This window comes from Cervus canadensis, chromosome 16 (genome assembly GCF_019320065.1).
Source record: "Cervus canadensis isolate Bull #8, Minnesota chromosome 16, ASM1932006v1, whole genome shotgun sequence".
Taxonomy (NCBI): domain Eukaryota; kingdom Metazoa; phylum Chordata; class Mammalia; order Artiodactyla; family Cervidae; genus Cervus; species Cervus canadensis.
The window spans coordinates 19,784,046-19,809,978 of record NC_057401.1 but is presented as its reverse complement, the minus strand read 5'-3'; the positions used below and the strand labels follow the sequence as shown (position 1 = coordinate 19,809,978).

Genomic DNA, 25,933 nt, shown 5'->3' with positions numbered 1-25,933 from the left:
CAGGTGCTCTGACTCGGTGCCCACAGCATACTCTTCCATCGTCACTCCCAACCTCCCCCCACCACACCAAAACACACACATGCATACTCCACACTGTTGCAAATCTAAGAGATGCTGCTTAGCTTAGGGCCACCCTCTGTTCTCAGTATGGTAGATTGACTCCTTTTTGACCAGTTAAGAGCTTAGAGGTAGCAAACTTCATATCTAAACTCCAGGTAGTTAAGCTGGGTCTTGATTATAAAACTGTTTAAAAAAAAAAACTGTTTTCAAATTTTGTAATGACTTACAAGATAATTGTTTTAAAAAGATAATGATATCTATCTTTTTGGAAGTAAGCCATGGGCTATTAAAACTGTAGGTCACAGTCTTTGAGCAAGATTACCAATTTGAAACTTGTAGCTGAATAAGAACCTTGTGTAAAATGTGGGGATTGTTGTTTAGAATTCTTCTGTTTTTCTCATAATTTGCATAATTATGATCTGTTTATTCTAAAATTATCTTCTGTGAGTTGGAAATAGAACATATACACTTCACCAATGATCTGAAATTTATAAGAAGCTCCTTCATAATATTTCTAGTGCACCAAATAAATCAGTATCTGAAAATGTTGGCAGTTTTCAAATTTAAAAATGTTGTGTGAAAAGATATAAGTAACCCAGTAATTCCATGACAGGACTATACGTAGTATCCTTTTTTCCAAGGTCAATAACAGCAACAAAGTCCAGTAAAACTTCTTTGTAATCCATTTTAAACATATCATCTTGAAGCAATATTACCTTTTGTGAGTAAAACTATGGGCAAGAATCTGGGCTTTAGAATCAGATAACTCTAAGCTTCAAATCCTGGCCCGACATCTTGCTAGATACGTGTCCCTAAGCAAAATACTTAAACTTTCTATTCTTTTTCTTCTTTGTATAATAAGGTAATAATGCTACTTTGCAATATTATTGAGGATTAGACAGAATAATATAGACAGAGTGCTTACCACAGAGGAGTGTTGAAGAAAATGATCTATCATTAATAATATCATATGTATGCTATAGAAAGAAAGTATCATTTTTTTTTTCATTTAGTTGGAGTGAATTTATTTTTTACAAAGCACTTGACTTGTTTTGATTAGGTGTGGGTGGAGACATAGTGAGCAATAATGAGTTAAAATTCTTTTTCTTTTTAATTAAAAAGAAATCAATAACATCTCAGGGATACTCAATTTCTTCCAAAGGGAACATGAGACAATCAATAACAATTCTTGATACAGACGCTGCACAAAGTTGAAATCAAAGCCTGATTTAACACAGATAGTCAGACAAAGGTAACAGGGCTCAGTCCAGAATGCCTCCTGCTTGTTTGGAAATGATCCCCAAAACACCTAGGATTAGACATCCAGCAACATCCATGCACTGTGGATTTGAGTAAGGCCTGCATGGGGGCGTAAGTAAATCCCCAAGGTCATGCTTATCTCTTATACCAAACCTCAGTCATTTTATTTTTCAGTGCCAGTCCTAACAGAGAGATGGTAACAATGGTAGAAACAAAGTATCTAATGCTATTTTTCATTTAACCAACATCATCATTACTAATTAATAATTAAGTATCCTTGTTCTTGGCTCTGATTTAGCCAAATAAATTATACCTATTTAACTCATTCAGAGCTTTCCAGGTGGCTCAGTTGTAAAGAGTCCATTTGCCAATGCAGGAAACATAGGTTTGCTCCCTGGGTTAGGAAGATTCCCCTGGAAGGGGAAATGGCAACCCATTCCAGTTTTCTTGCCTGGAAAACCCCATGGATAGAGGAACCAGGCAGGCTACAGTTTATGGGGTCGCAATGAGTCAGATGTGACTTAGCAACTTAGTACGCACACATTTAACTCTACTTGACAGGACTTTACTGGAGCTGATATAGACAGGAACTGATAACAACAAAGTGAATAATAGGTAAACCAGATAAATGAAAAAAAAAGAATGCTTGTAAATAACAGATAAACATGGGATTGCTAAAAGCCAATCTGTAATGAATCGTGATGTCAGACAATGAAAAGAAAACTAAATCCAAGACAAAAACCGAAGAGTTCTCATTTCAGCCACCTCTCATCTCTGAGATTCTGGGTAAGTCACACTTTCTGGACCTTGGGACCTTTGAGCCTTCTCTACTTTCTAAAGGGGGCCATGCTTATTCTACATACTCTGTGACATTCACTGGTGGCCCCTTTGCCTTCACTTAGCTCTAGTTTTAAATTTTTATTTATTTATTTTAATCGGAGGCTAATTACTTTACAATATTGTAGTGGTTTTTGCTATACATTGACATGAATCAGCCATGGGTGTACATGTGTCCCCCATGCTGAACCTCCCTCCCACCTCCCACACTTAACTCTATTTTGCCTTTACTTAACTCTACTTTGCCTTTAAAATCTTTTAAACCCCAGATTCATATGGAATTGTAGAAGGCTTCCTTCATTCCTTATTTCCTCAACAGGAGTCAGACTCTTCTAACTTTTGGGTAATTCCTTGATTCTAAGTCTTTTTGATTGCTGTTAAATTACAGAGATCCCTGGGAGTGGATGAATTTTAAAATTATTAGACATTTACATTTCAGTAAAATTGCAAAGAGAAAAAAGCAGCAAGATTTATCTTATAGTCTTCCCAGGTGGTGCTAGTGGTAAAGAACCACCTGCCAAAAGAGATGTGGTTGGATCCCTGGGTTAGGAGGATCCCCTGGAGGAGGGCATGGCACCCCACTCCAGTATTCTTGCCTGGAGAATCCCATGGACAGAAGAGCCTGGTGGGCTACAGTCCATAGGGTCGCAAAGAGTCAGACACAAGTGAAGCAACTTAGCGCAGCATGCGTGCCCTGTAATAGAGATCACCAGCTGTCGGTCAGTCCCAGTGGGCTTCCCTTTCAGCTGGTAAAGAATCTGCCTGCAATGCAGGAGACCCCAGTTCGATTCCTGGGTTGGGAAGATCCCCTGGAAAAGGGATAAGCTACCCACTCCAGTTCTTCCCCATTAGCCATTTTATAACAACTCCTGATTTTCAGCTGGGCACAGGTTCACCCAGAATAGGGACTACATTTCCCAGTCTCCCTTGCAAGCATGTATGATCACAAGCTGAAGTCCTAGGCATTATAATATAGGAGCAGTGGTGTATGTAAAGGGCTACATTTTCGTCATCGGTTTTTCCTTCTTGCCAACTAGACTGTGAATGGAAGAGCTCAAGCTCCAGCAGTCACCTTGGGAATGAAACTCATAGATGGTGGCCTCATTTCAAGAAAAGATAAAGTGCTCTTTCAACTTTAGGGAGACAACTGAGGTCCTGTCCATTTTTGTTTGTTTAGTTTATCACTGGCTAGCTTTTCTTCACTCCCTTAACCTACATAAATAACCAACCAAGGCAGGAGAAACTAGATAGAACTAAGATCCCCCTAAACTTTCACAACTCTCTTTTTTTGGCAACTCAATTTTCAGGGGTTCTTGATTTACTCAAACCCATACGGTTTCAACATTGTAATGTTCCAGCATGTTCTGTAGTGCTGCTGCTGCCAAGTCGCTTCAGTCGTGTCTGACTCTGTGAGACCCCATAGATGGCAGCCCACCAAGCTCCGCCATCCCTGGGATTCTCCAGGCAAGAACACTGGAGTGGGTTGCCATTTCCTTCTCCAATGCATGAAAGTGGAAAGTGAAAGTGAAGTTGCTCAATGGTGTCCAACTCTTAGCGACCCCATGGACTACAGCCTACCAGGCTCCTCTGTCCATGGGATTTTCCAGGCAAGAGTACTGGAGAGGGTTGCCATTGCCTTCTCCATGTTCTGTAGTATCAGGCCCTGAATTCTGAGAGTTTCAGAAGGTGCTCATGATAGTACAAAAAATATAAGAAATTCTTTTGAAGAAAGACAAACTCTAAGTGGCTCTGCAAATTCTTATCATTAAATGTCAATAACTATTTGCAGAAGCCTTACGTCTAATAAGCAACTGAGAAATATATTGATATTGGTTTTTACCTTTTAATTTTATTTGTTATTAGCTAGTTTAAATGAAGTTGCTCTAACACTCACGTAACCTAAACTGTGAGGGGAGTTGTGCTTCCACTGTGTTTTCTGAGTAGTTATAAAAACTATTTACCTAGGTGATATCACATTACATTTTCATTGACTGCAAGATTAGAAAACAGATCTTAGATTTCTTAAAAAAAAAAAAAAGGCAAAACCAAAAACACAATCTAAAATTAATGGAACATTTTAAACATGGTAGTTTTCCAGTACATTGTTGTTGCCATATTGAGTCAGTCTATGAAGTTTTGATATTTATATTTTTGAAAAATTCTTACATATAAAAGATTTTAAGGCAGTATTTCTCAAATAATGGCAAAGGAGCACTGCATCAGAATCGCTGGGGTGTTTGTTGAAAATGCTAATCCTCAGACTCCTCGGTCACATCTAGTGAATCAGAATCTCTACGCATGCCTTAAGAATACGAATTTTAGCACCCTTAAGAGATTTTCAAGCACATTTCTGAACCTCTGTTCTACTGCTTTGTCTAGTGCAATGAAGTTTCAAACTGTTTTTGCTGTTGCTGTTGTTACTTCCATATTTCTGTCAGTATCAAGTTCATTCCTTTTCCATTCTGCCTCCGATAATTATTTTGACCACAAAGTGAAAGGCAAGAATCATTACTGCACTGCTTAACATTTACTCTTGGGGAAAAGGGAGTTTTTAGATGGGTACAGAGAATATGGATAGTCACACATATTTGTCAGTTGAGGGGAAGATAAGTGTAATACAAGTACAGTTCCCAGATTTCAAAACCATTTTTGAACCAGCCAGGGAGGAGTATGATTGTAATGTACGGAATGACTCTGTTGAAAGGACAGGATAGCTTAATAGAGGTCTCCTATCTTGCTCTGTGACGGTGCTTCTGGGCTCTGGTGATGAATGTGTTCATTTTCTGTGACTTGCTTTGGGTAAAGAACGCAGTCCGGTATCAGCTCTCCAGCCTCGGGCCAGCAGCGGTTGTGTGTGCGCACTAATGACGGTGGAGGTGCCTGGGGGAGGGCCCGGGGAGGGGCTGCCCAGTACGATCGTTCCCCTGGCACTTCCGAAGACTCCCAGTCCTTTCTCTGCAGCCGGTACTTGAAGACTCCAAGCTTTCCCCTCGGAGGAAAAAAACCCGAATATCTAAATCAGCTGTACTCTACGGTCTTCCCTCGTTTCTCCCTCCGCCAGGCACCACCCCCACCCCTTCCATTGTGTAGTGCGTCTAGCTCGGCTTCCTGCGTGAGACCTTAACCTCACTTGGAGCAGGAGGGATTACTGAGAATTTCGGAACCTTGAGTTGCCATGGAGCTGTACGGAAAGGTAAGCAGAAGGGAGCTCCTCCGCCTGCTCCGCGTGAAATCTCGCTTTCATGGACTGTGTGTGTGTGTGTGTGTGTGTGTGTGAGTATACTCGCGCGCGTGGGCGCCTTCTCAGCGCAACTGTGTGAGTAAACCGCTTTCTTTATGTGTGTACCATTCATTGTCGTTCTCCCCCGCGTTTGCTGAATGAGATTGTAAAACCACCCTACTCTGCCTATGGAAATGTACAAACTTTCCCGATTGGGAATGGGGATGTGTAGGGCGGAGAGTTCCAGAACGCGGTGCAGGTTTCGTTTAGATTGGAAATTAGCCCAAGGTAGTGCGTTTCCTACCCAGGAAAATCACAATCTAGCTTCGGAAGCCGATAGGTAGCAAAGAAAAATCTCCAGCTGAGATGAATGAACTGGGGTCACTTTCGCCTGCACCTTGCGAGGAAACAGCCCGGGAGGCTGAGAGCACTAGCCAGGAGCAAGTCCAAGAGAGAAGGGAGGCTCCGCGGCCGAGTCCTACTGGAGAAGCAGCCCGTTTAAATGCTGGCCTGCCGGGAAATGTAGTTTACTGCCCACCGGTTTGCGGGGAAGTTCGGCTAGGCTAGACTACAACTCCCAGGAGCACGCGGGGCTCCGGGCCAGTACGCGTGTGCGGCGCCAGGAAGGGACAGCTCCGGTGCTGATGTTGGAGCCGGTTAGCGAGCCCCGAGTGCAGAGTGGAGCGTGAAGCGCGCGAGCTGCGCACGCTTGACCGGGCGCCCGAGCCAGCACTGTGTTAGCCAGGGAGAAAGGACACTTTGCGAACAATGAGACACGAAGCTCCCATGCAGGTGGGTCTGTATAGAAAGTGTGGCCTCGGGAGGAATTGAGAGAGACGCTTTCTCCCTCGCTCCAAGTGCAAACTGCGCCCGATCTAAGGGAAGGTCTTATGCAGCCATCCGCCGGGACGCGGTTGAGACTTGGTCCTGGGGACAGAACCCCGCTCCGCGGGGCGGTGATTGGGGTTGTTTTGAGGAGGGATGGGAATATACATTATCTTCCCGGGCTCCACAAGGATGAGAGTGTCTAGAACGTCAGCCCGGGCAAACAAAAGTCAGAGGAACATGCCATCTCTTATTGGCATTGATTGTTCCTCCTGTCTTGCCTGGTTCGTGATCGCGGTGCAGACACACCAGGTTTGGTGTTGCGAGCTGTCTACTGGAGTCGATATAGAGCAAATTCAGCTTAATTAAGAGCTCTCTAAGAAAGGAGAAGCCAATGTTAGGGTCCCCAAAGTCCCCTTTCTTCAGTTAGGGTCCTAGTAATATCAGCAAACACTTCAGGGCTTCACTCTTCCCAGAAGTATGCTAGCCCTTTATCTCTGTCCACGCTGGTTTAGTCCTGCGTTTCAGAGACTCTCGTCCAAGCTTTCCTGAGTACTGTGACCATTTGTTTGTCGTTCCGATTCCTGTTTAAGTCACGGTCTTAGGTTTGTTTTCTTTGACTCCCGGCGAAGGTGCCTCTGCCTAAGCATCTTGCTTAAGTTCTGGTTTTAAGTAAAGATGAGTGATGCTTTCTCGTTTGTATGTGCAATCAATTAATACTAAACATCAGTCTGAGTTCATTAACAAGGAGAGTGATCCCATTGCGTAACAGAAAGGCACTTTATGAATGGATTGAGAGGGAATGGAAAGCACCGTTTGGAACGTGTTGTCTCTCTTGAGAACCCACCCCTGCTGCCAAATCCAGCAATATAAATGTTTGACTTTAATTTGAACTTAAAGGTTTTCCAACTGTTTTTCCTCAAAAAATCAGGGGTTTTAAACGTATGCGTCAATTTACTTTTCATTTGCGGTGTGGGTTACATATGGGCTTCGCAGGTGGCTCTAGTGGTAAAGAACGAGCCTGTCAATGAAGGAGATATAAGAGACGTGGGTTCGATCCCTGAGTCGGGAAGATCCCCTGGAGAAGGGCATGGCAATCCACTGCAATATTCTTTCATGGGTTATGCATATTTAGAGATGTGTTGACTGTTCAGTGAGAAAAATCTGTAGAATTTAACTGTTTGTTGAAGCATTATATTAATGAAAGCTCTCAAATTACCTTATGAGTTACTGAAAATTTGATTTGTTCCAGAGAACAGTGGTCCAGCTGTGTATCTTCTAATACCTGTGTTTGTGACTTAGTTTTTCATTATAGACCTGATGTGAAAAGAATCTGGACAGACAATAAAGGTACAGGCTGTTGTAATCAAGATGTATTGGCTTATGATAATTTCCCATTACTGGAGTTACTGCCAGGAGCCAACTGGCTACCTTAATCATATTTGATTACAAGTAAACATTGACAGTAGACTTTAAAAGTAGATTGTTAGTATTTAACATTAACCCCATATATGCACTGACGTTTTTATGTTAAAATAAATTACTAACAAATTAATCACAGTGCATTTTTATTTTTATTTTCTTACAGTAATTGTTTAGACTGTTCAGAAGGGTCATCAAAATATTACAGAACTATATGAAGTTAGTGCCCTAAGAAATATTTTAGGTCAATTCATATCAACTTTGTAGTAGGCACTGCAATTCCAAAGTTTAGTCAGAACTTTAATGAATAATTGATATAAGAACAAGTAACAAAATTGATTTGCTTCTGCAGTTATTTTCATATTTGGGATGTATTTTACTCATTAGACTTGATTTTTTACATTTAAAAATTTTAATGCCCGAATGCTGTCTTGAATAACATGTATGTTTAAAAAAATAAAAAGCTTTTTTCTTTAGTACATTTAGTTAAAGCACATTTACTGATTCAATTTACCAAGTAAATTGTTATGGTGGCCAACTCTCAATTACTATCAGGTTTTCAAACATATATAATGATAGGAAGAATAAAAACTATAAACATTCTTTATATATATACACACACACACACACATATATATGGCAGATATTGTCTTAGCACTTGTACTCGTGAATCATAATCACATTCCAGATAACTTTGATATATGAAAATGTAATCAGATGAATAATTGACATTTTTTCCATTTAAAGACTGAACCATATCATTTAAAATGCTAATTTACTTTTTATATTTTCTTAAATCAAAGAACTCTTTAAAATTGTTCAGTATATTTTTTAAAGTATTTATTGTGCCTTTGTACATAGCTTGGTGCTCTGTTCAGTGTAGTTGTCTTTGATATATGCAAATTTTCTGAATAATATTTCTCTTTGAGTTGATGCAAAATGCAGGACAATAGCAGTAATAGTCTTTGCTGTCTGTATTTCCTCTGCAACTAAATAACCAGGAATAGCATTTGGTAAGTGTTCCAAATGATGGATTACAATTTTAATGCAGGAGATGGTCATTTTGTGTTTCTTCCTTTAGTGCCTCCATAAATCCTGAGGACCAAATGAAATGGAGAATAGCAGTGCTCATGACTTAAGGGCAACACTTTCAGGAACAAATTATCATTTGATTCAGGAGCCAGATTGAACAAATTCCAGTTTATCTAGTGCTTTGTCTGTGCCAAGCACTGTGCTTTGCATTCAGATCTGTGTGTATGTAAAATATAAAACAGTCCTAGAGGTCACTATTACCTTAATTACAGGCAGATAACTAGAGCTTTATATAATTAAACAACTTGACCAACATGGTAAATTCAAAATTCTGCTAAATCTCTAGGAAGCCCCTGTTGTTTCCTCTATTATTTTGGGTTCCTTAAGAAGACACAAAAAGGTGATGTAAAGAATGAGTGCCATGTTGATTTTCATTTGGATCAGAAAAAGGAAAATTGTCTCTTCTGTTTATAAAATTATCTTATATAAACTAAATCAAATATTTGAGAAGGGTCAGTGTTTTAAAAATGGCTAGCTCTTTGTCTTCCTGGTTTGAATTTCTTATAGCTTTATTTATACTCTCCAAGGACCAAAGTGGAATTCTTTGTCTGTGTTTAAATGCTTCATCTTCAATTTTGTCATCCACAAGCTTTCTTCACGTAAGTACACAGAGCCCTCTAACTACTTAGGAAACTTCAAAGAAAAACAACTACTCAAAGCATGGAGTGGTGTGCCAAAAAAGGTTGCTTGGCTAAAAATGAGGAGGATTGAAGGAAGAGTATGAGTGTAGGCTGAAAATGAAAGTTGAGGTGAAAAACACAATAGATATTAAATACAGCCATGCTGTCTAACAACAACAAAATATTACGAAGAAACAAGACCTAAGTAACATTGTTTCATTTGTCTGTGAAAAGTCCATGGCAATCTTGTATTTTATTATTGTTGAATTTCTACCCACATCCAACTTCAATTATGATCAGTTTATCTTTACATAAGAAATGGAAGGTTAGTCCTCATCCCTACAGAGATGGAAAAAAGCTCTAGTTAACATTGGAGAAACAAGAACTTCTTTCTTACTTGATTTGAGCAAATTCCTGAAGTATCCACCTTTCTTCTGTAAGGGAAAATGGAGGGTAGAGAGGGAAATTGCCGTAAAGGCAAATTTCTATGGTGTAAGAATGACTTTCCATTTTCAGTTTAAAGAGTTGTGGAATCATTACATGGCATAACCACAATTTCCCCCTGCCATTCTGAGCTTATATTGGAACTGCAGATTCCTTTCTTGACCATCATATTCCAAGAAGGAAATATAATTCTATGCTAAAAATTGAGTTTTCCTAGGAACTTATGAGCAGTTGTGCCGCCTGAAAAAAATGTTGTATTGGTTAAAGGTCAGCCAACAGTTTTCTCCATTTATCATTCACTAATGAGTTCCAGAGGTTCTAGGGGAACCTCTTAATAGATCATAGATTTCTCCCATGCATATTATGACCTGTGAAGATGAAGTATTTTAGATTTATTTGGAATTATGTAAATTTTTGGCATTTTTCATTTGTTTATTTATAGTTTTTGAGATACTTCTTATACATTGAAATGCACAAATATTAAGTGAATAATTTGATGAATCCTAATAAGTAGATACATCTATGTAATACATACCACTATAAAGATATAAAACATTTCCATTCAATCCAACAAGTTCCTTTATTACTTTCTTTTTCCGGTTAATCTGCAGATATAGTAAGGTCACCATAAATTAGTCCTGTTTATTCTAGAACTCTAGATAGTTCTGTAAAACGTACAAAATGAAAGCATTGCAGAATATATAGAATGTACTCTTAAGTCTAGCTTATTTTGCTCATTATAATGTGTATGGAATTCATTCATATTGTTGCAAGTGTCAATAATTCATTTTGTTTTATTGACACATTATAGTGGTGTATCAATCTGCCTTGCTTTTAAAATCTATTCTTCTGTTGATGGATTTTGAGGTAATTTCATTAGGGGCTACTATAATGAAGGCTATAAATGTTATCATATTGGTTTTTTTTATAGTAACATGTTTTTATTTCTCTTGGGTAGATACCTAAAAGTAGAATTGCTGAGGTAAAGGATAAGTCTTTGTTTAACTTTATAGGAAACAGTCAAGTCTCTAGCTAGAATGGTAGTACCATTTCATATTCTCACCAACCGTGTATGAACATTCTAGTGGCTTCACATCCTCAACAGTGTCTGGTGTCAGTGGCCTTTTAAATTAAGGCCACTTTAATTGGTGATTATGGTGTCTCATTGTTTATATTTGCATTTTCTGATGACTGTGATGCTTAGCATATTTATATGTTTACTGACCATTTGCCTATCTTCCTTTATGTAGTGTCTGCTTAGCCTTTTATCCATTATTGGGGTTGTCTTTTTATTATTTAGTTGTAGGAGATCTTTGTTTGGTTTTTTAAAAAAATCTGTTTGTTTATGTATTTATTTATATAGCTTTGAAACTAGTTCTTCAAATGTATTAAAATATTTTCTGCCAATCTGTGCCTTGAATACTCACGTCTTATGAGTGTCTTTTGATGAGAATTTTTATTTTAATGAAATTTATGTTATTAATTTTAGGCGGTGTCTATATCTGGATTCTGTACTTTCTTTGATTTATTTCTCTTAACTGTGTCCTGAGACCTTACTACATTTATTTGTTATTTCTAGTGCTCAGTCAGTTGCTCAGTTATGTCTGACTCTTTGAGGCCCCATGGACTAGCCTGCCAGTCTCCTCTATCCATTAAATTTTCTGGGCAAGAATACTGGAGTGGTTGCCACTTCCTGCTCCTGGGGATCTTCCCAACCCAGGGATCTAACCCAAGTCTCTTGCATCTCCTGCACTGACAGGCAGATTCTTTAGCACCATCAGTTGAAATCCTTAAAGCCCTTAAAAATTTCTCCATAAGTGATTGTATGATTTGCAAATAGAGGCAGTTCTTTCTTTCCAAAGACCTCCTTTTTTTTTTTTTCCACTATTTCTTATTCCACAGGATAGGATAGCTAGTGCAGTGTTGAGACATGATAAGCATGCATTCTTATCTTATTCCCAGTTTTGGGGGGAAGCCATCTTTCACCATTAAGTATGAAGTTAGCTTTAATTGTTTTGTTGTTGGTGGTGGTATAGATATCTTATCATACAGAAGTTTCTTTGAGTCCTAGCTTGCTGAGAGTATTTGTTTTCAATACAAGTGGGTGCTGAATTTTGTCAAATCCTCCTTCTGCATCTATTGTCACAATCACATGGTTTATCTCCTTTATTCTGTTGGATTATACTGATTGATTTTTAGTCAATCTGATGTTCTTTAGATAAAGCCAGTTAGTTATTATATATTCTCTGGATGCAATTATGTAATTTGTTGTAGTATTTTGCCTTTAAATTCATTATGGATATTAATATATGTTTTCTTTTAATGCCTTTATGAGGTTATAGTATGTTATGCAGACCTTATAAAACAAGTGAGAAGTGTTTGAGAATTTGCTGTTTGAATGATTTTGTTGTGTAAGATCTATATATTTTATTCCTTAAAGTGTTTGGTAGAGTTTATCACTGAAGCTATTGGAGCCTGGAGTTTTCTTTATGGACTTTCTTTTTTTTTTTTTTAAACAAATGACACTTTTTTGATATACAAATATCTCTATCATCCAACTACCTACACTTTCATCTCTCTCTCTCTCTCTCTAGCAGAATAGCCTCCATACCCCATGCTGAGATGTCTGTGGCCTAATCTCTGGAACATACCAGTAAATTATGTTACATAACAAAAGAGCCTTTGCAAATATAAGTCATGCTATGTATTTTAAAATAAGATTGACCTGATTCTCAGGTAGGCCCAATCTAATTACCTGAGCCAATAAAAGCAGAGAATGTTCTCTTGCTGGAGTCAGAGAGATGTGGCAGAAGGGGAAGTCACAAGTTTGAAGCATGAGGATTGTTGGCTTAAAGATAAAGAAGGCTATAGATCAAGGAAATGGGGATCTCAGTCCTGTAACCACAAGCAACTGGATTCTGCCAACAGCTTGTAAAAACTTGGAAGTGGAATCTTCCCCAGAACAGCCAGGTAGGAACCCAGCCCAGCTGACACATTGATTTTCACCTTGTAAGGCCTTAGCGGTATGAGCAGAAGACCCAGCTAAGTTGCCCTGTGTCCAGATTTCTGACTTGTTAAGTAATGATTGAGTGTTGTTTTAAACATTCAGTATCACCGCAGGAGAAAAGTATTTATGCCTATATAGCATTTTCTATTTCATCTTGGGTTGGTTTTGGTAAATTGTGTTTTTCACCTCATTTTTCAAATTTATTGACATAAAATTGTTCAAAATATTTTACTATCTTTTATTTTCTCTAGATCTGTAATGATATCCCCTCTTTGATAATGTAAATTCTCTTTCTTTCTCCCTACCTCCCTTTTACCAGTCTTACTAGATATTTATTAATATTATTAATGGCTTCAAGTGACCAACTTTTGCCTTTGTTACCTTTTTTTTATTTACTTTTTATTTTATTGACTTGGGATTTAAAAAAACAACTATGTTCTTTACACTAACTTTAATAGAACCATTTTGTTTATTAGGCTTCTTAAAGTAGAAATTTAGATCACTGAGTTTAAATGTTTCTTTTTAAGAATAAGCCTGGTATTTACAATAAAATCTCTAACAAGAACTTTAGTAGTTGACTCTCACAAATTTCTGAGTGTAGTATTTGCATCATATTTTATTTCAAACTATTTGCTTCTTGTGATGTTCTTCTTAATCAATGGGTTTAGAGATATGTTGTTTAACTTTCCAAATACCTGCATCTTTTCCAGATAGCTTATCGATATTGATGTCTAATAAAATCCTCTTGCTACCAGAGAACATATTCTTTAAGATTTCAGTCTTTGGAAAAAAATTTAGGCTTGTTTTTAGGCTAGTGTGTGGTCTAACTTCATGAGCATTCCATGTGCTCTGTGAATGCTCCATGCAACAGTTGTGAGGTATAGTGGTATTGTGTTGTGTTGGTATGTCATGGTCTTGTATGGTGTTGCTGAGATCATCTCTAACCTTACTGATTTTTGGTCTAGTTATTCTATCAATTACTGAGAAGATTTTCAAATCTTCAGTTATGGTAGTCAGTCTTTCAGTTTTTTCAGTCCTTTCAGTTTAGCTTTATATATTTTGAACTTCTTTTATTAAGCGCACACACGTATGTAATTGTGTCTTCCTGAAAAAATTTCCTGGCTTTTGTTATGAAATCTCCCTTTATATTTTTAACAATGCTCCTTGTCTTAAAGTATATATTAATACACTCTTTCTTAATAGTATCTCATGCATATACTCACACACATATATATTTATGCCTTTGTGTGTATATATATATATTTAATATGTATGTAGTCCTATTTTTACTTTCAACTTATATGTGACTTTATATTTAAAGTGTGAATCTTATGGTCCGAGTATAACTGGGCCTTGCAGTTTATCCAGTCTAGAAAATATCCTTTAGTTGGAATTTTACCCATTCTCATATGTTGCAGTTATCAATATGATTGGATTTAAAACCAGCATTTTGCTCTTTGTTTTGGGGTCAGCTTAGGGGTTTGAATTAGCTTCTGAGATATGTAAATTTATACTTTTAACCAAATTTAAGAGATATTTAGCCATATGTCTTCAAATGTTTTTATATCTCATTATCCCCTTCTTTTTTCTTCTGAGGCTCCAATTACATGTATGTTAAACTTCAGATATTGTTCCACAAATCCCTAGGCTTTGCTTTATGTTTTTCTTTTTTTCTTTGTCTTTGTCAGTTGTACAATTCTGTTGATTTATCTTCAAGTCATTGACTCTTTTTGCTGTCATCTGCAGCCTTTTGTAAAACCCATTGAGGAACTGTTCATTTCACTTACTGTGTTTTTCCTCTCGGGCTCCATGTTGATTTCTTTTACATTAGAAATATGTTATATTGCCAAGTGAAGATAGATAACACTTTCTTGGGAAGAGATATTTGAGTACTGGAAGAGCCTATACTTGGATTCATTTACAGTATTGTGTAGAACCAAGAAAGCGCAGAGAGCCTTTCATAGAAAAAGTGATAAATATAAATCATATTAGTGCTTTGATTCTTTCTTATAGATTTCTGGGGGAAATATTTATGTTCACATTTTAATTTTTATCACTTAATAGTTCTATGATTGTTGTTTTTGTGATATTATGTTTTTTCTTTGTGTTTTTCAAATAGAAGTGTGGGCTTTAAGACACTTTCAAAAATTTGAACAAGGTGCAAAGTTATAAAAATAAAATCATTTCAATAATTGCTTCCCTTTGTCAACTAATATATTCCTTAACAGCTTTAACTCTGAAGAAACATCAACACCAACATGTTTCAGATTGGTTTGAAGCATTATGTTAGTCTTACTGGGGTCATGAAATATTCTTCTGTCCACTAAACAGTGAAACCGTAAGACTCAATGTCCTAGGTCTCCAGTTGCCTTGTTGTTCAGTTCTTAAGTTGTGTCCAACTCTCCATGACCCCCACAGACTGTGGCATGCCAGGCTCCTCTGTCCTCCACTATCTCCCAGAGTTTGCTCAAATTCATGTCCATTGAGTTGGTGATGCTATCTAACCATCTCATCCTCTGCTGCCCCCTTCTCCTTTTGCCTTCAGTCTTTCCCAGCATCAGGGTCTTTTCCAGAAAGTGTTGCCTCTCTGCATCAGGTGACCAAGGTATTGGAGCTTCAGCTTCAGCATCAGTCCTTCCAGTGAATGTTCAGGGCTGATTTCCTTTAGAATTGACTGGTTTGATCTCCTTGCAGTCCAAGGGACTCTCAAGAGTCTTCTCTAGCACCACAGTTCCAAAGCATCAATTCTTTGGTGCTCAGCCTTCTTTATGGTCCAACTCTCACATCCATAGTGATGTCTTTGCTTTTTAACATGCTGTCTAGGTTTGTCATAGCTTTCCTTCCAAGGAACAAGTGTCTTTTAACTTCATGGCTGCAGTCACTGTTTGCAGTGATTTTAAAGCCCAAGAAAAGGAGATCTGTCACTGTTTCCACTTTTTCCCTTTCTGTTTGCCATGAAGTGATGGAACCAGATGTCATGGTCTTAGTTTTTTGAATGTTGAGTTTCAAGCCAGCTTTTTCACTCTCCTCTTTTACCTTCATCAGGAGGCTCTGTAGTTCCTCTTTACTTTCTGCCATTAGAAAGGTATTATCTGCATATCTAAGGTTGTTATTTCTTCTCACTTTCCATTGCCTAGTGAGCTGTAAAAAGACAGGGTCAGTAGTTCCCTGATGAACTCTTCAGTAAGCTGATTGGATTGAGTGCAGCATTAGGAATTTAGCTCTGGCAAACATAAAAGAGCCTCATTTTGTGCCCACTTGGCCACCTGAGAAAACCCTGAAACCATAGTCACTTTGCTCCTATACTCTCAGCTTTTCATGGTCTGGGAACCAAAATCATCACGTAACTTGAAGAGGTGATCCTCCTCATAGTCTACATGCTTTTAGTTTAATTACTTGTTATTTGTTGGGAGCGATTCATATGCACATCTGAATCTCATCAACTCTTGGTAGCCAACAGGATGAATGCTTCCTGCTAAAATAGCCACAGCTTGAGGACCACTGGAGAGCTTGTGGAAAGACCATATTAAGTACTGATTAGCAAAATATGACCCCCAGTGACCCTTATCTATGGTGTTTGCAGTTAAAGGCAGTTTTTCCTTTGAACGTTTGATTCACTGAACACCTGTCAGTCGTAAGGCTGATGAAAGGCGACAATGGAAACGTCACACCTGTGCATGTGAGCGTTCTTTAGCAGTGGCTTTAGAATGAAAAGCCCAGAAGATTATAAGTAGAAAAGTGGCTCTGTCCATCATTCCCATTGCACACTCTGGAAACACAACAATGTACACTGCTAACCCAGTTTCCTCGAGAATGGTCCAGATAGTCCCATTGTCTCACAAATGTGTGGGTCAGGGGGTATGTCCCCCTATACATGACTGGAAGAGAAATGTCCAGATTTTGAAGGAACCTATAGCAAATCCCTGGAGGCATTTTTCAAGGGCTTAAGTCTTTAAAACTAATAAGAAACATCTGTGAAATGTTTAAAAAAACATTAAATGAAGTAAAATGTTTAATGATGAAATTTTGGGGGGGGAAGCACATGTTAATATTAAAACTTAGTTTTTATTTTCCCCTTTGGTGATTTTTAGAGTATTTTACTAGGTGTTTTTTTGAGAGGTTTTTTTTTTGTTTTTTTTTTTTCCTTTTTACCACATAGTACATATGTGGTAAAAAGAAATGTGTACTGTTTACATATGTCTACTATTTTACATATGTCTACTGTTTAGCCTTTTTCTTCTTCTCAGGAAGAAGTATTCTTTATTTTGTGATTTCAATTTAGACACTGGCCTCCTATAGCTATTGGTTCCCTTTTTATGGAATGGAGGGAAGTAAAATCTAATTGTGGGTTATTTTTTAAAATGACTGATAAGGGAAGTCCAGGCCACGTCCCACAGAGCTGTGTGTGCGCTGAGAACAGGATTGGTACCTCTTCCTAGGTGGTGCCTCCTCTGAGTCTGACAGAGAGCTCTCGGTGAGTTGTATCACTGATCCTCAGAAGGTTCTGACTCCTACCAGGGCAGAGTTAATTGTAACAACGTTTCTCAGAATTCAGCTTTTCTGGGCAGGCTGGGCATTCGAGGGTATAGACTCTCTGTGCCGAGTCAACATGCTGGTGAGATCTGCTGTCCCCATCAGTGAAAGAGATGGCTGGTGAAGACGGCAGCTGATGCAGAGCCCTAGGGTCCCCATGGATCTGGGACTCAGGGTCAGATTGCTCAGTCTCCTCGTACATACATCCTGAGGTCTTGACAGCGGGCGCCTGCCCTGGCTTCCCTGCCAACACTTGTTAATCCAATAAATTCTAAACCTGACTGATCCAGAGAATCACATGGGGAGCTTTAACAATTTAGATCCCGGCCCCAACTTGAATATTCTAATTTTGCAAAATTCAGGAGGAGTTTCCCAGGTTTGGAAATCTTGGATGTAGTGAAGATTCAGTTTTGTATTCCTAAGTAAAAACATATCCAGCTTTAGAGAGCAGGTGTGTGTGTGTATGTTAGTTACTCTGTCGTGTCCAACTCTTTCCAGCCCCGTGGACTGTAGCCCCCCCAGGCTTCTCTGTTCATGGGATTCTCCAGGCAAGAATACTGGAGTGGGTTGCCATTTCTTACTCTAGGGCATCTTCCCAACCTTTTGCCTCCTGCATTGGCAGGTGGGTTCTTTACCGCCTGAGCTATCAGGGAAGCCCGAGAGCCAGTATGTGAGAACACAATGTCTGGTATTTCTTGCTACCAAGAAATGATGAGAAAGCATATATATTTTATCCATGTCTATGAGAAAGTTTTAAAGGATTTTTTTACATTTTGTTGCTAAGAGAAAGGCTCTTTCATTTTTATAAATTGACATCTGCATTTAGGAAGTGTGAATGTCAAGAATGTTTGATGACGTCTTTATGTTTTAGACTTAATTTTGTTTTAAAAGAGCTGTATATGGAGAGGATGGTGCTTGGCCTTGCAGGGTCTTGGATTTTCAACCAGTCCTCCTGATTGAACCACCTAGAAACATCTAGTGTGATCTACCATCCCAGCTTGCAGATTTTAACACTGAAAGTTCTGTTGGGTACCATGAAACACCTCAGTTTTGGGCAAACAAGAAAGTTGGTGATTCTAGCCACACCCTAGGAGCAAGACACGTGGTGTCTCCAATCCTAAGGCCATTCCAGACTCTCCTGGGCTCTGGTGGACTTCCCTAGCAGGCCTAGGATTCCCCTTTCTCCAGTCATGCACTTCCAGATCCCAAACTTTCGTTGACCTTTCTGTGCCACTTCTCTTTGTCTATCTGGAGTTTTACTTTTGTGGATACCCTTTGCGTTATTTTAGAGATATCATTTGCATTGTTAGCAAATGATGGCAATAACCATCCTGTAGGCAAGATACTATTTATTTATTGTGGGCTTTAAAATTTTTTTTTCTGTTGAGATAGAATTGAAATATATTGATAACATTGTGTAGCTTTCAGGTGTACAACAATCTGACTTGATATGCTTGTGTGTTACAGTACAGTCACCACGATCATGTTAGCTAACACCTCTACATATCATATAATTATCATTTCTTGTCCATGGTGGGAACAATTAAGGTCTAGTCTCTTAGAGACTTTGAAGTTTATAATGCAGTATTGTTGTCTATAATGTTATTGTGGACTTTGATGGTTTATCAAATTGCACATCAGAAATTAGGTGAAACTTTACCTAAAACCTATTCCAAGGCCCCAAAAGAAGAGAGCTTCCCCCTAACTACTAGGAGTTAGTACCTAGAGCCCCCTTTCTTTTTAAAATCTATTTTATTAAACCATAGTTGATTTATAATATTATGTTAATTTCTGTTGAACAGCAAAGTGATTCAATTATATATATATGTATATATGATGCACACATTCTTTTCCATTTTGGCTTATCATAGGATATTGAGCATAGTTCCTGGTGCTATACATAGGACCTTGTTGTTAATACATTCTATATGTAATAGTTCGCATCTGCTAATCCCAGACACCCAACCCATCCCTCTGTACCCACTCTCCTTGGTGTCCACAGTCTATTCTCTGTTTCTGTGAGTCTGTTTCATAGATAAATTTATTTGTGTCATATTTTAGATTCTACATGTAAGTAATATCATATGGTATTTATCTTTCTGATTTACTTCATTTAGATTGATAATCTCTATGTCCATCCATATTGCTGCAAATGGCATTTCATTCTTTTTTTTATAGCTGAGTAATATTCCATTGTGCATATATATCACATCTTTATCATCTATTGATGGACATTTAAGTCGTTTCCATGTCTTGGTTATTTTGAGCATGCTGCTATGAACATAGGGGTACAAGTATCTTTCTGAATTATAGCTTTGTCGTATATATACTTGGGAGTGGGATTACTGGATCATATGGCAACTCTATTTTTAGTTTTCTGAGAAACCTCCATACTACATCAATTTACACTCCCACCAGTAAAAGTGTTCCCTTTTTTCCCACACCCTCTCCTCATTGTAAGTGTTGATTTTCATTTCTCTAATAATTAGTGATGTTGGGCACCTTTTCACATGTTTGATGGCCACCTATATGCTGGAGCTCCCTTTCGCATGCTTTTTCTTTTTTTTTTCCACTTGGATTCTGGGCTTCCTTGGTGGCTCAGATGGTAAAGAATCTGCCTGCAGTGCAGGAGACCCAGATTTGATCCCTGGGTCAGGAAGATCCCCTGAAGAAGGGAATAGCTACCCACTCCAGTATTTTTGCCTGGAGAATTTTATGGACAGAGGAGCCCAGAGGGCTACATAATCCCTGGGGTCACAAAGAGTTGGACACGACTGGGCAATTGTCATTTTCACTTTATTTGGATTCTGCCCACTTATTAGGCCACTTTCAATTTCCTCAAAAGTCTGGCCACACCCAAGGGTTTCATGAATTTAGTTTAAAAAAAACTCTTCAAAATTATTGGGTGGCAGGCAGTGTCATAGGACAGGTCACATCACAGGGCATATGATCACTGGCCACATTCCCCTCCCCACAGTCTCTCCAGACTACAGGACACTTCTGTCTGCACACAGGTATGCAGAGTGTCAGCTTCTATCATGAAAAGTGTTTTGATGACTGCTCTTTGTTCCATGCCATAATATTAAAATGAGACAGTAAACATAAGATGTTTATTTTGCTAATTATTAAACTGTACAGAGTTGGGGTGTTGGGTATCAAAGTCTCTTGCACTCTAAAGTTAGGAAATGAGAGGGATCATGTCCTATAAAATCAATCATTTCCATTTCAGAGAGCAGCAAGAGTAAGAATTGGGAGGAGGTGAGTGGTTTCTATATCATTTCACCATAACAAGAGGAATAAGAAAGACGATGATGGATGTTCTATTCAAGGACTTTACACATGCCAACAATTTTACTTTGATGATTTCACTATCATTCCTGTTTTCTAGATGAGGAAATTGCAGCTTATGATTATTAAAACAAAAACCTTGCCCAAGTTTCTACAAGTAGCAGACCTAGGATTCCTTCTCAGGCAACTTGACCCAAGAGCATGTGCTCTTTGCCTATATCCACATCACACTAAGAATGTGGAATGCTCTTTTTCACAGATGTGTCAGCTGCATGTAATTTCAGAGCTGGTAGTAAAGAAGTAGAATGGTGTTTCTCTACCTCTTTTCATGCTTTGATTATAAAGCCTGGGTTACTAGTAGCTAGGTGCTCCCCAACTCCCTAGGACTGCACTAATGACCCTCTGGCTTCAGCATCCATGAGGATGTGCGGGAGTTACTGGGCTGGGCTCTGCTTCATTGCAGCTGTCAGCACTGGATCACTGGAGGGGGGAGAGCTCTCCCCGCCACCATGGTTCCCTTCATAGGAGATCATGCTCACAGCCTGCTGTCTGTGATCTGAGCGTCCCCTTCTCCCTCTGCTTCACAGCCCTGAGCAGTCTCTCCCCACCAGGAACCCTCTGTAACACCCCAGGAATCAGGAGTGAGCTACAGCTTGGGCTGAGAACACGGCTTCTCTGTGTTTGATACTAATAAGAACCATTTTTACAGGTTTTGATAAACTTCATTTCTTTTTTCTTGACACTGTGGTAACAAACATCTATAGATTTCAAAGGAGATGTGAAAAGTGTTACAATGAATTTTAAAATGTCAAGTTTAGCTCTTGCTTCTCTTCAACCCAGGAATAGATTTTTTTTTTCTAGAAGTGGAAAAAAGAAGGACCCTTACCTCTTTCAATATTCTCTGTGATTGAAGATTGAAACTTGTTGGTTTGATGAAGAGTGAAATAGCTGAGACTGCATATCTGTAATTCTTTTTTAAAAAAAATTTTTGTTGCAGTATAGTTGATTTACAGTGTTAGGCTAGTTTCAGATATATAGCATAGTGATTCAGTTAAATGTATATTCATTCTTTTTCAGATTCTTTTCCCATTTAGGTTTTGCAGAATCTTCAGTAGAGTTCTCTGTGCTGTACAGTACATTATAGCCCATTTGCTCCAGGTCATGAAGGTTCAGTCAGGAAACGGAGAAATCAGGATATCCTATTGAAAAACAGGGACCCCCTTCTACTGCAGCTCTTTTCTGATGCTCTAGTTTTGTCTTTAAAATGGAGATAATGGCTTCAAGTTTCCTGTTCAGTATGGAGGGAACTTGAAAGTGGTCAGTCCTATCCTCACATAAAAGAAAAACTGAACAAATTGAAAATTAAGAACTCTTCACAGATACATTAGAGAATTGAGGTCACAGGGGAAAATGCTGCCACCAGACTGGAGATACAAATAGGCAGATATAGAGAATCATAATTTACTGGAATAGAAACCTCCATGGAGATCAGTACTATGGGAGGAAAACCTAAATGTAATTGGTAAAGAAAACGTAGCCTGTAGTTGATGAATTGCTAGAGGTGCCATGTGGACAAGTCTAAGAGATAAAAACTCCAGGGGGCCTCACACAGTTTTGAATTTTACCTCCAAGAGCTCTGCTAAACTCTCATAGTTAAGGTTGGGGAAAAAATGCCCTTATGCTTCTATCGGGGGCTGAGGAAAGGTAGCCATTCTGAAATACACCCAGAACGTTCAGTTCCTCTAACACGGGGGTGCTAACAGTTAGATATTGATATCTGGGGGGCAGTGAAAGGATGAGATGTGATAATATGTGTAAAGCACATAGTACAGTGTCTGTAAGAGCTGTTGTTACAGTTATTTTACCATTTTCCTGTGCATCTGCTGTGTGTTATCATCCACCTGTACTAAAGAAGCTATGCATGGAATAGAGATCAGATGCAGTCTGTGAGAGTTTCTGTGAAACTGAGCTTGAGGAATATCCTTAAAACTCAGAGCAACTTGCATCTTGCAAGTGTAACCATAATTTGGTGTACCATCATATACATTCCCCAGGAGTCCAATGAAATAGTAATTCATTCCTTTCCAACATAAAGAAAAGAGACAGTTTCCAAATGCTGCTCTACTTCCTAGGTCCTTTACTTCAGAAACCAGGGTTAGAAAAGCCACTATTTACCCTCTAGTGTCCTGGCAACTTCCAGTTCCTTGGACAGCATCTTTTCAGCTCAGTGGTGATGGGTCTGCAGTGACACGGGTAGTGTTTGTTTTTTTTCAGCTGGCTCTCGCCAGAGCAAACAGTAGCAGACACATAGAGAAATTGTTGGCTGGAGACTGCAAAGGACATCACAGTTACAATCCATTCTAAAGAGACAAACACAGAGGCAGGCAAGCCAAGCACAGAGGAGTCCTTCACCAGGAGAAACCACCAGGGGCCAGGTGACAGGTGTTTGAAAATCCTGTGTTTTAATATTTTCCTTCTTGGTTTTTAAAATTTAGTCTTTCCTTTGGAACTCTCAGGAACAATTCCTTTTATTACCCTTTTCTTTTCCCTCAGGTAACAACTGAGATTTGAAACTAATTTATGTATTTCCATACTTCTCATATATAAGGTCCATCCGTACTTTCACTCTTCCAGTTTCAAAGAATTGCATTTCATTTTCTGGATAATTTACCCTCATTCTTCTTCCCATTGACCTTCAGGCTGTTACCAGTAGTAGCAGATGGAACATAGTACATTTTAAATGACTTCTTTCTGTTTTTCTCATCAGATGCACAAAATGGCTTAGTGTAGTTTAGTTTTTTAAGCACCCAAGGGAATTCCTGCAGATAATTTGGCTTTCTTATTTATTTGGAAAAGCTAATGTTCAAAATTTCTGAAGTAGACTATGGTTGCCTTTGTTCGTCAAAGGTAATCTGCTTGGTCCCTGGTCAGTAGGACTTCTGGGGAAACTATTAATTGAAATTAAAAATGACACGTCAATTAAATCTATGATCTGTTCCCTTTCTATTGAACCAAGGCACACCCAGAGGGCCAGCACAGTGACTTTGCTAGGCGCTAACTCCCAGAGGTTAAAAATTTGCTTCAAACTTGCCAGGGTCCTTAAGGACATATTGTAGAAGTCTCATTCATAGGTTTATATATTCAGCAGGGTAAAAAAACTCATTGTTATTTGTCTACCAACTTATTAGCATTTTGATTAGCATCTAAAGTGAGTATATATAAAATGCATACTGATTAAACTTAGAAATGACATAGATCTGGAAGGGATAACTAATATTCTTGATGAAAGGACATAAAGTTATCAGAACAGAACAGAATTGGAAATCAAAACAAGCAAAAGGAAGGGTAATAGAAAACATATAAAGGTTGATACTTTCATTAAAAAGTACATTGCCAAGGCATAGGATCGGGATGGGGGAGACCCATGTTTTTAACAGTGAATGTGAAAAAAGGTGCTGAACATTTGAGAATTACTTTATTGTTAAGTGAAGTGTGATAGGACATAAGAATATTATTATACTCTGCACTGACCAGATAAATATCTGGAATATTGTGACCAACTGTAGGAGCCATGCATGGGATTTTGACATCTGCAGAGATGTCAGCTTTAACCTAGATGTGTGGGCTGTTTTGAGCACGTCCCATGTGGAACAGAGGGGCTAAAGAAGCTGAGATTATCCAGTCAGGAGGAGAGGATGCTTATGGAGCTGTGATCCTGACACCTGAAGTTTTTTCAGAGGGTAAATTAATCATCTCTCTTGATTCATAAGGAAGAACACATGTACAGAAGCTATTGGGAAGTAGATTTTAACTCAAATTTATGGAAGAAAATTTTAACACTTGTAGTTGTTCATCAGTGAAGTAGGCTTTTCACAGCCTAGCAAACTTTCTCTCACTTGATGGGGAGGGCTAGGCTAGAATACCAGTGTCATGCCAGCAAGAGGGACACTGCGGTAAGTGGAAGAAGGACAACCCTCAAGAGTGTTTCCCACTCTATGATTCTTTTAATTAATTTAAGATTAATACATTAAAAGGGTTTTCTCATATCTTTTATAAAGTCCAGTTTGCTCTCTGGGACTTCCTTCATGCCCACTCATGTTTTCATATTTTCCCATGGGCATTTTGGAAACATTCACATGAGGATATTTAAAAGTGTAGGCCAACTTGTATAGTGACTGTCTGTCTGTCCCTTCGACATTCATATGCTGTCAGATTGCTTCACTTTTTACTGGGGGTAGAGTCTGTTTACAATGTTATTTGCTTTCAGGTGTACAACACAATGAGTGAGTCAGTTATGCATCTACATGTATCTCCTCTCTTAGGCTTTTTTCCCCATACAGGTCATCACAGAGCATTGAGTGGAGTTCCCAGTGCTATACAGTAGGTCTTTATTAGTTACCTGTTTTATACTAGTGTGTATATGTCAATCCCAATCATCCAATTTATCCCTATCCCCCTTTCCTTCCTGGTAACTGTAAGATCGTCTTCTACATTTGTGACTGTTTCTGTTTTGTAAATAAAGGTTGCTTCATTTCTATCCTCAGCAAGATTAGGGCAGTCTGCTCCATTCTCTAAGCTAGGATATATTTCATTATTCTAAAGTTTAATGAAACACATATGCATTCTGAATGCACATCTTTGGGACTCACTGTGGATCTTATGGGGCTTCCCTGGTGACTCAGATGATAAAGAATCTGCCTGCCATGCGGGAGACCTGGGTTTGATCCCTGGAGAAGAGAAGATTCCCTGGAAAAGGGAATGGCAACCCCCTCCAGTATTCTTGCCTGGAGAATTCTATGGACAGAGTAGCCTGGTGAGGCTACCCCATGTGTCCATGGGGTCACAAAGAGTTGGATGAATGCTACTGAGGATATAAATCAGGAAATAGTTTGAAGAAACCACATACCATCTTCAAGGTTAGCAGGTTGACAGACTCTTCTAATTAATCCTTTGGAGGATCTCGATCCACATATCCACCAGCCTCATCCTTGCTCATCCTCTGTACTCCGGCCACCGTATTTGCTGCCACTGCAACTGGTATAATCAGCCTTTAAAATTGAACACCTTCTATTTCTTATGCTGGAGAAAATTCCAGTATGGTTTTCTCTGTGTAAATCTGTACAGTTACATTTAAAAAGTGTATATAATGATGATGCCTATATTCCTGCAGGTTTGGAGTTGGTCTAATTTTGGACTAGGACTTGGGATTGATCAGCTTTCTTTATCACATTTTCTTTCAAGGCAGCCTAGAAATCCACAGGACTCAGTTAGAATCCCACCTCAGGGTAATGGTAGGTAGGTAATCAGGCTGAGAAAATGAGCAGG

General features: G+C 38.7%; 1 protein-coding gene across 2 annotated transcripts in view; it reads left to right on the top strand.

The window, feature by feature from the left end:
- The first annotated feature begins 5,078 nt into the window (after positions 1-5,078).
- The window catches only part of RAB3C (RAB3C, member RAS oncogene family), a 277,405-nt gene continuing 256,550 nt past the window's right edge, over positions 5,079-25,933 (top strand). Inside the window, exon 1 of one of the 2 annotated variants that reach the window (XM_043489090.1) lies at positions 5,079-5,350. In XM_043489090.1, coding sequence (XP_043345025.1) covers positions 5,333-5,350 — 18 coding nt within the window. In that variant the 5' untranslated portion in view covers positions 5,079-5,332. Of the gene's footprint in view, positions 5,351-6,011; positions 6,170-25,933 lie in introns of those variants that run through there. The other variant, XM_043489089.1, reaches the window with a different exon arrangement.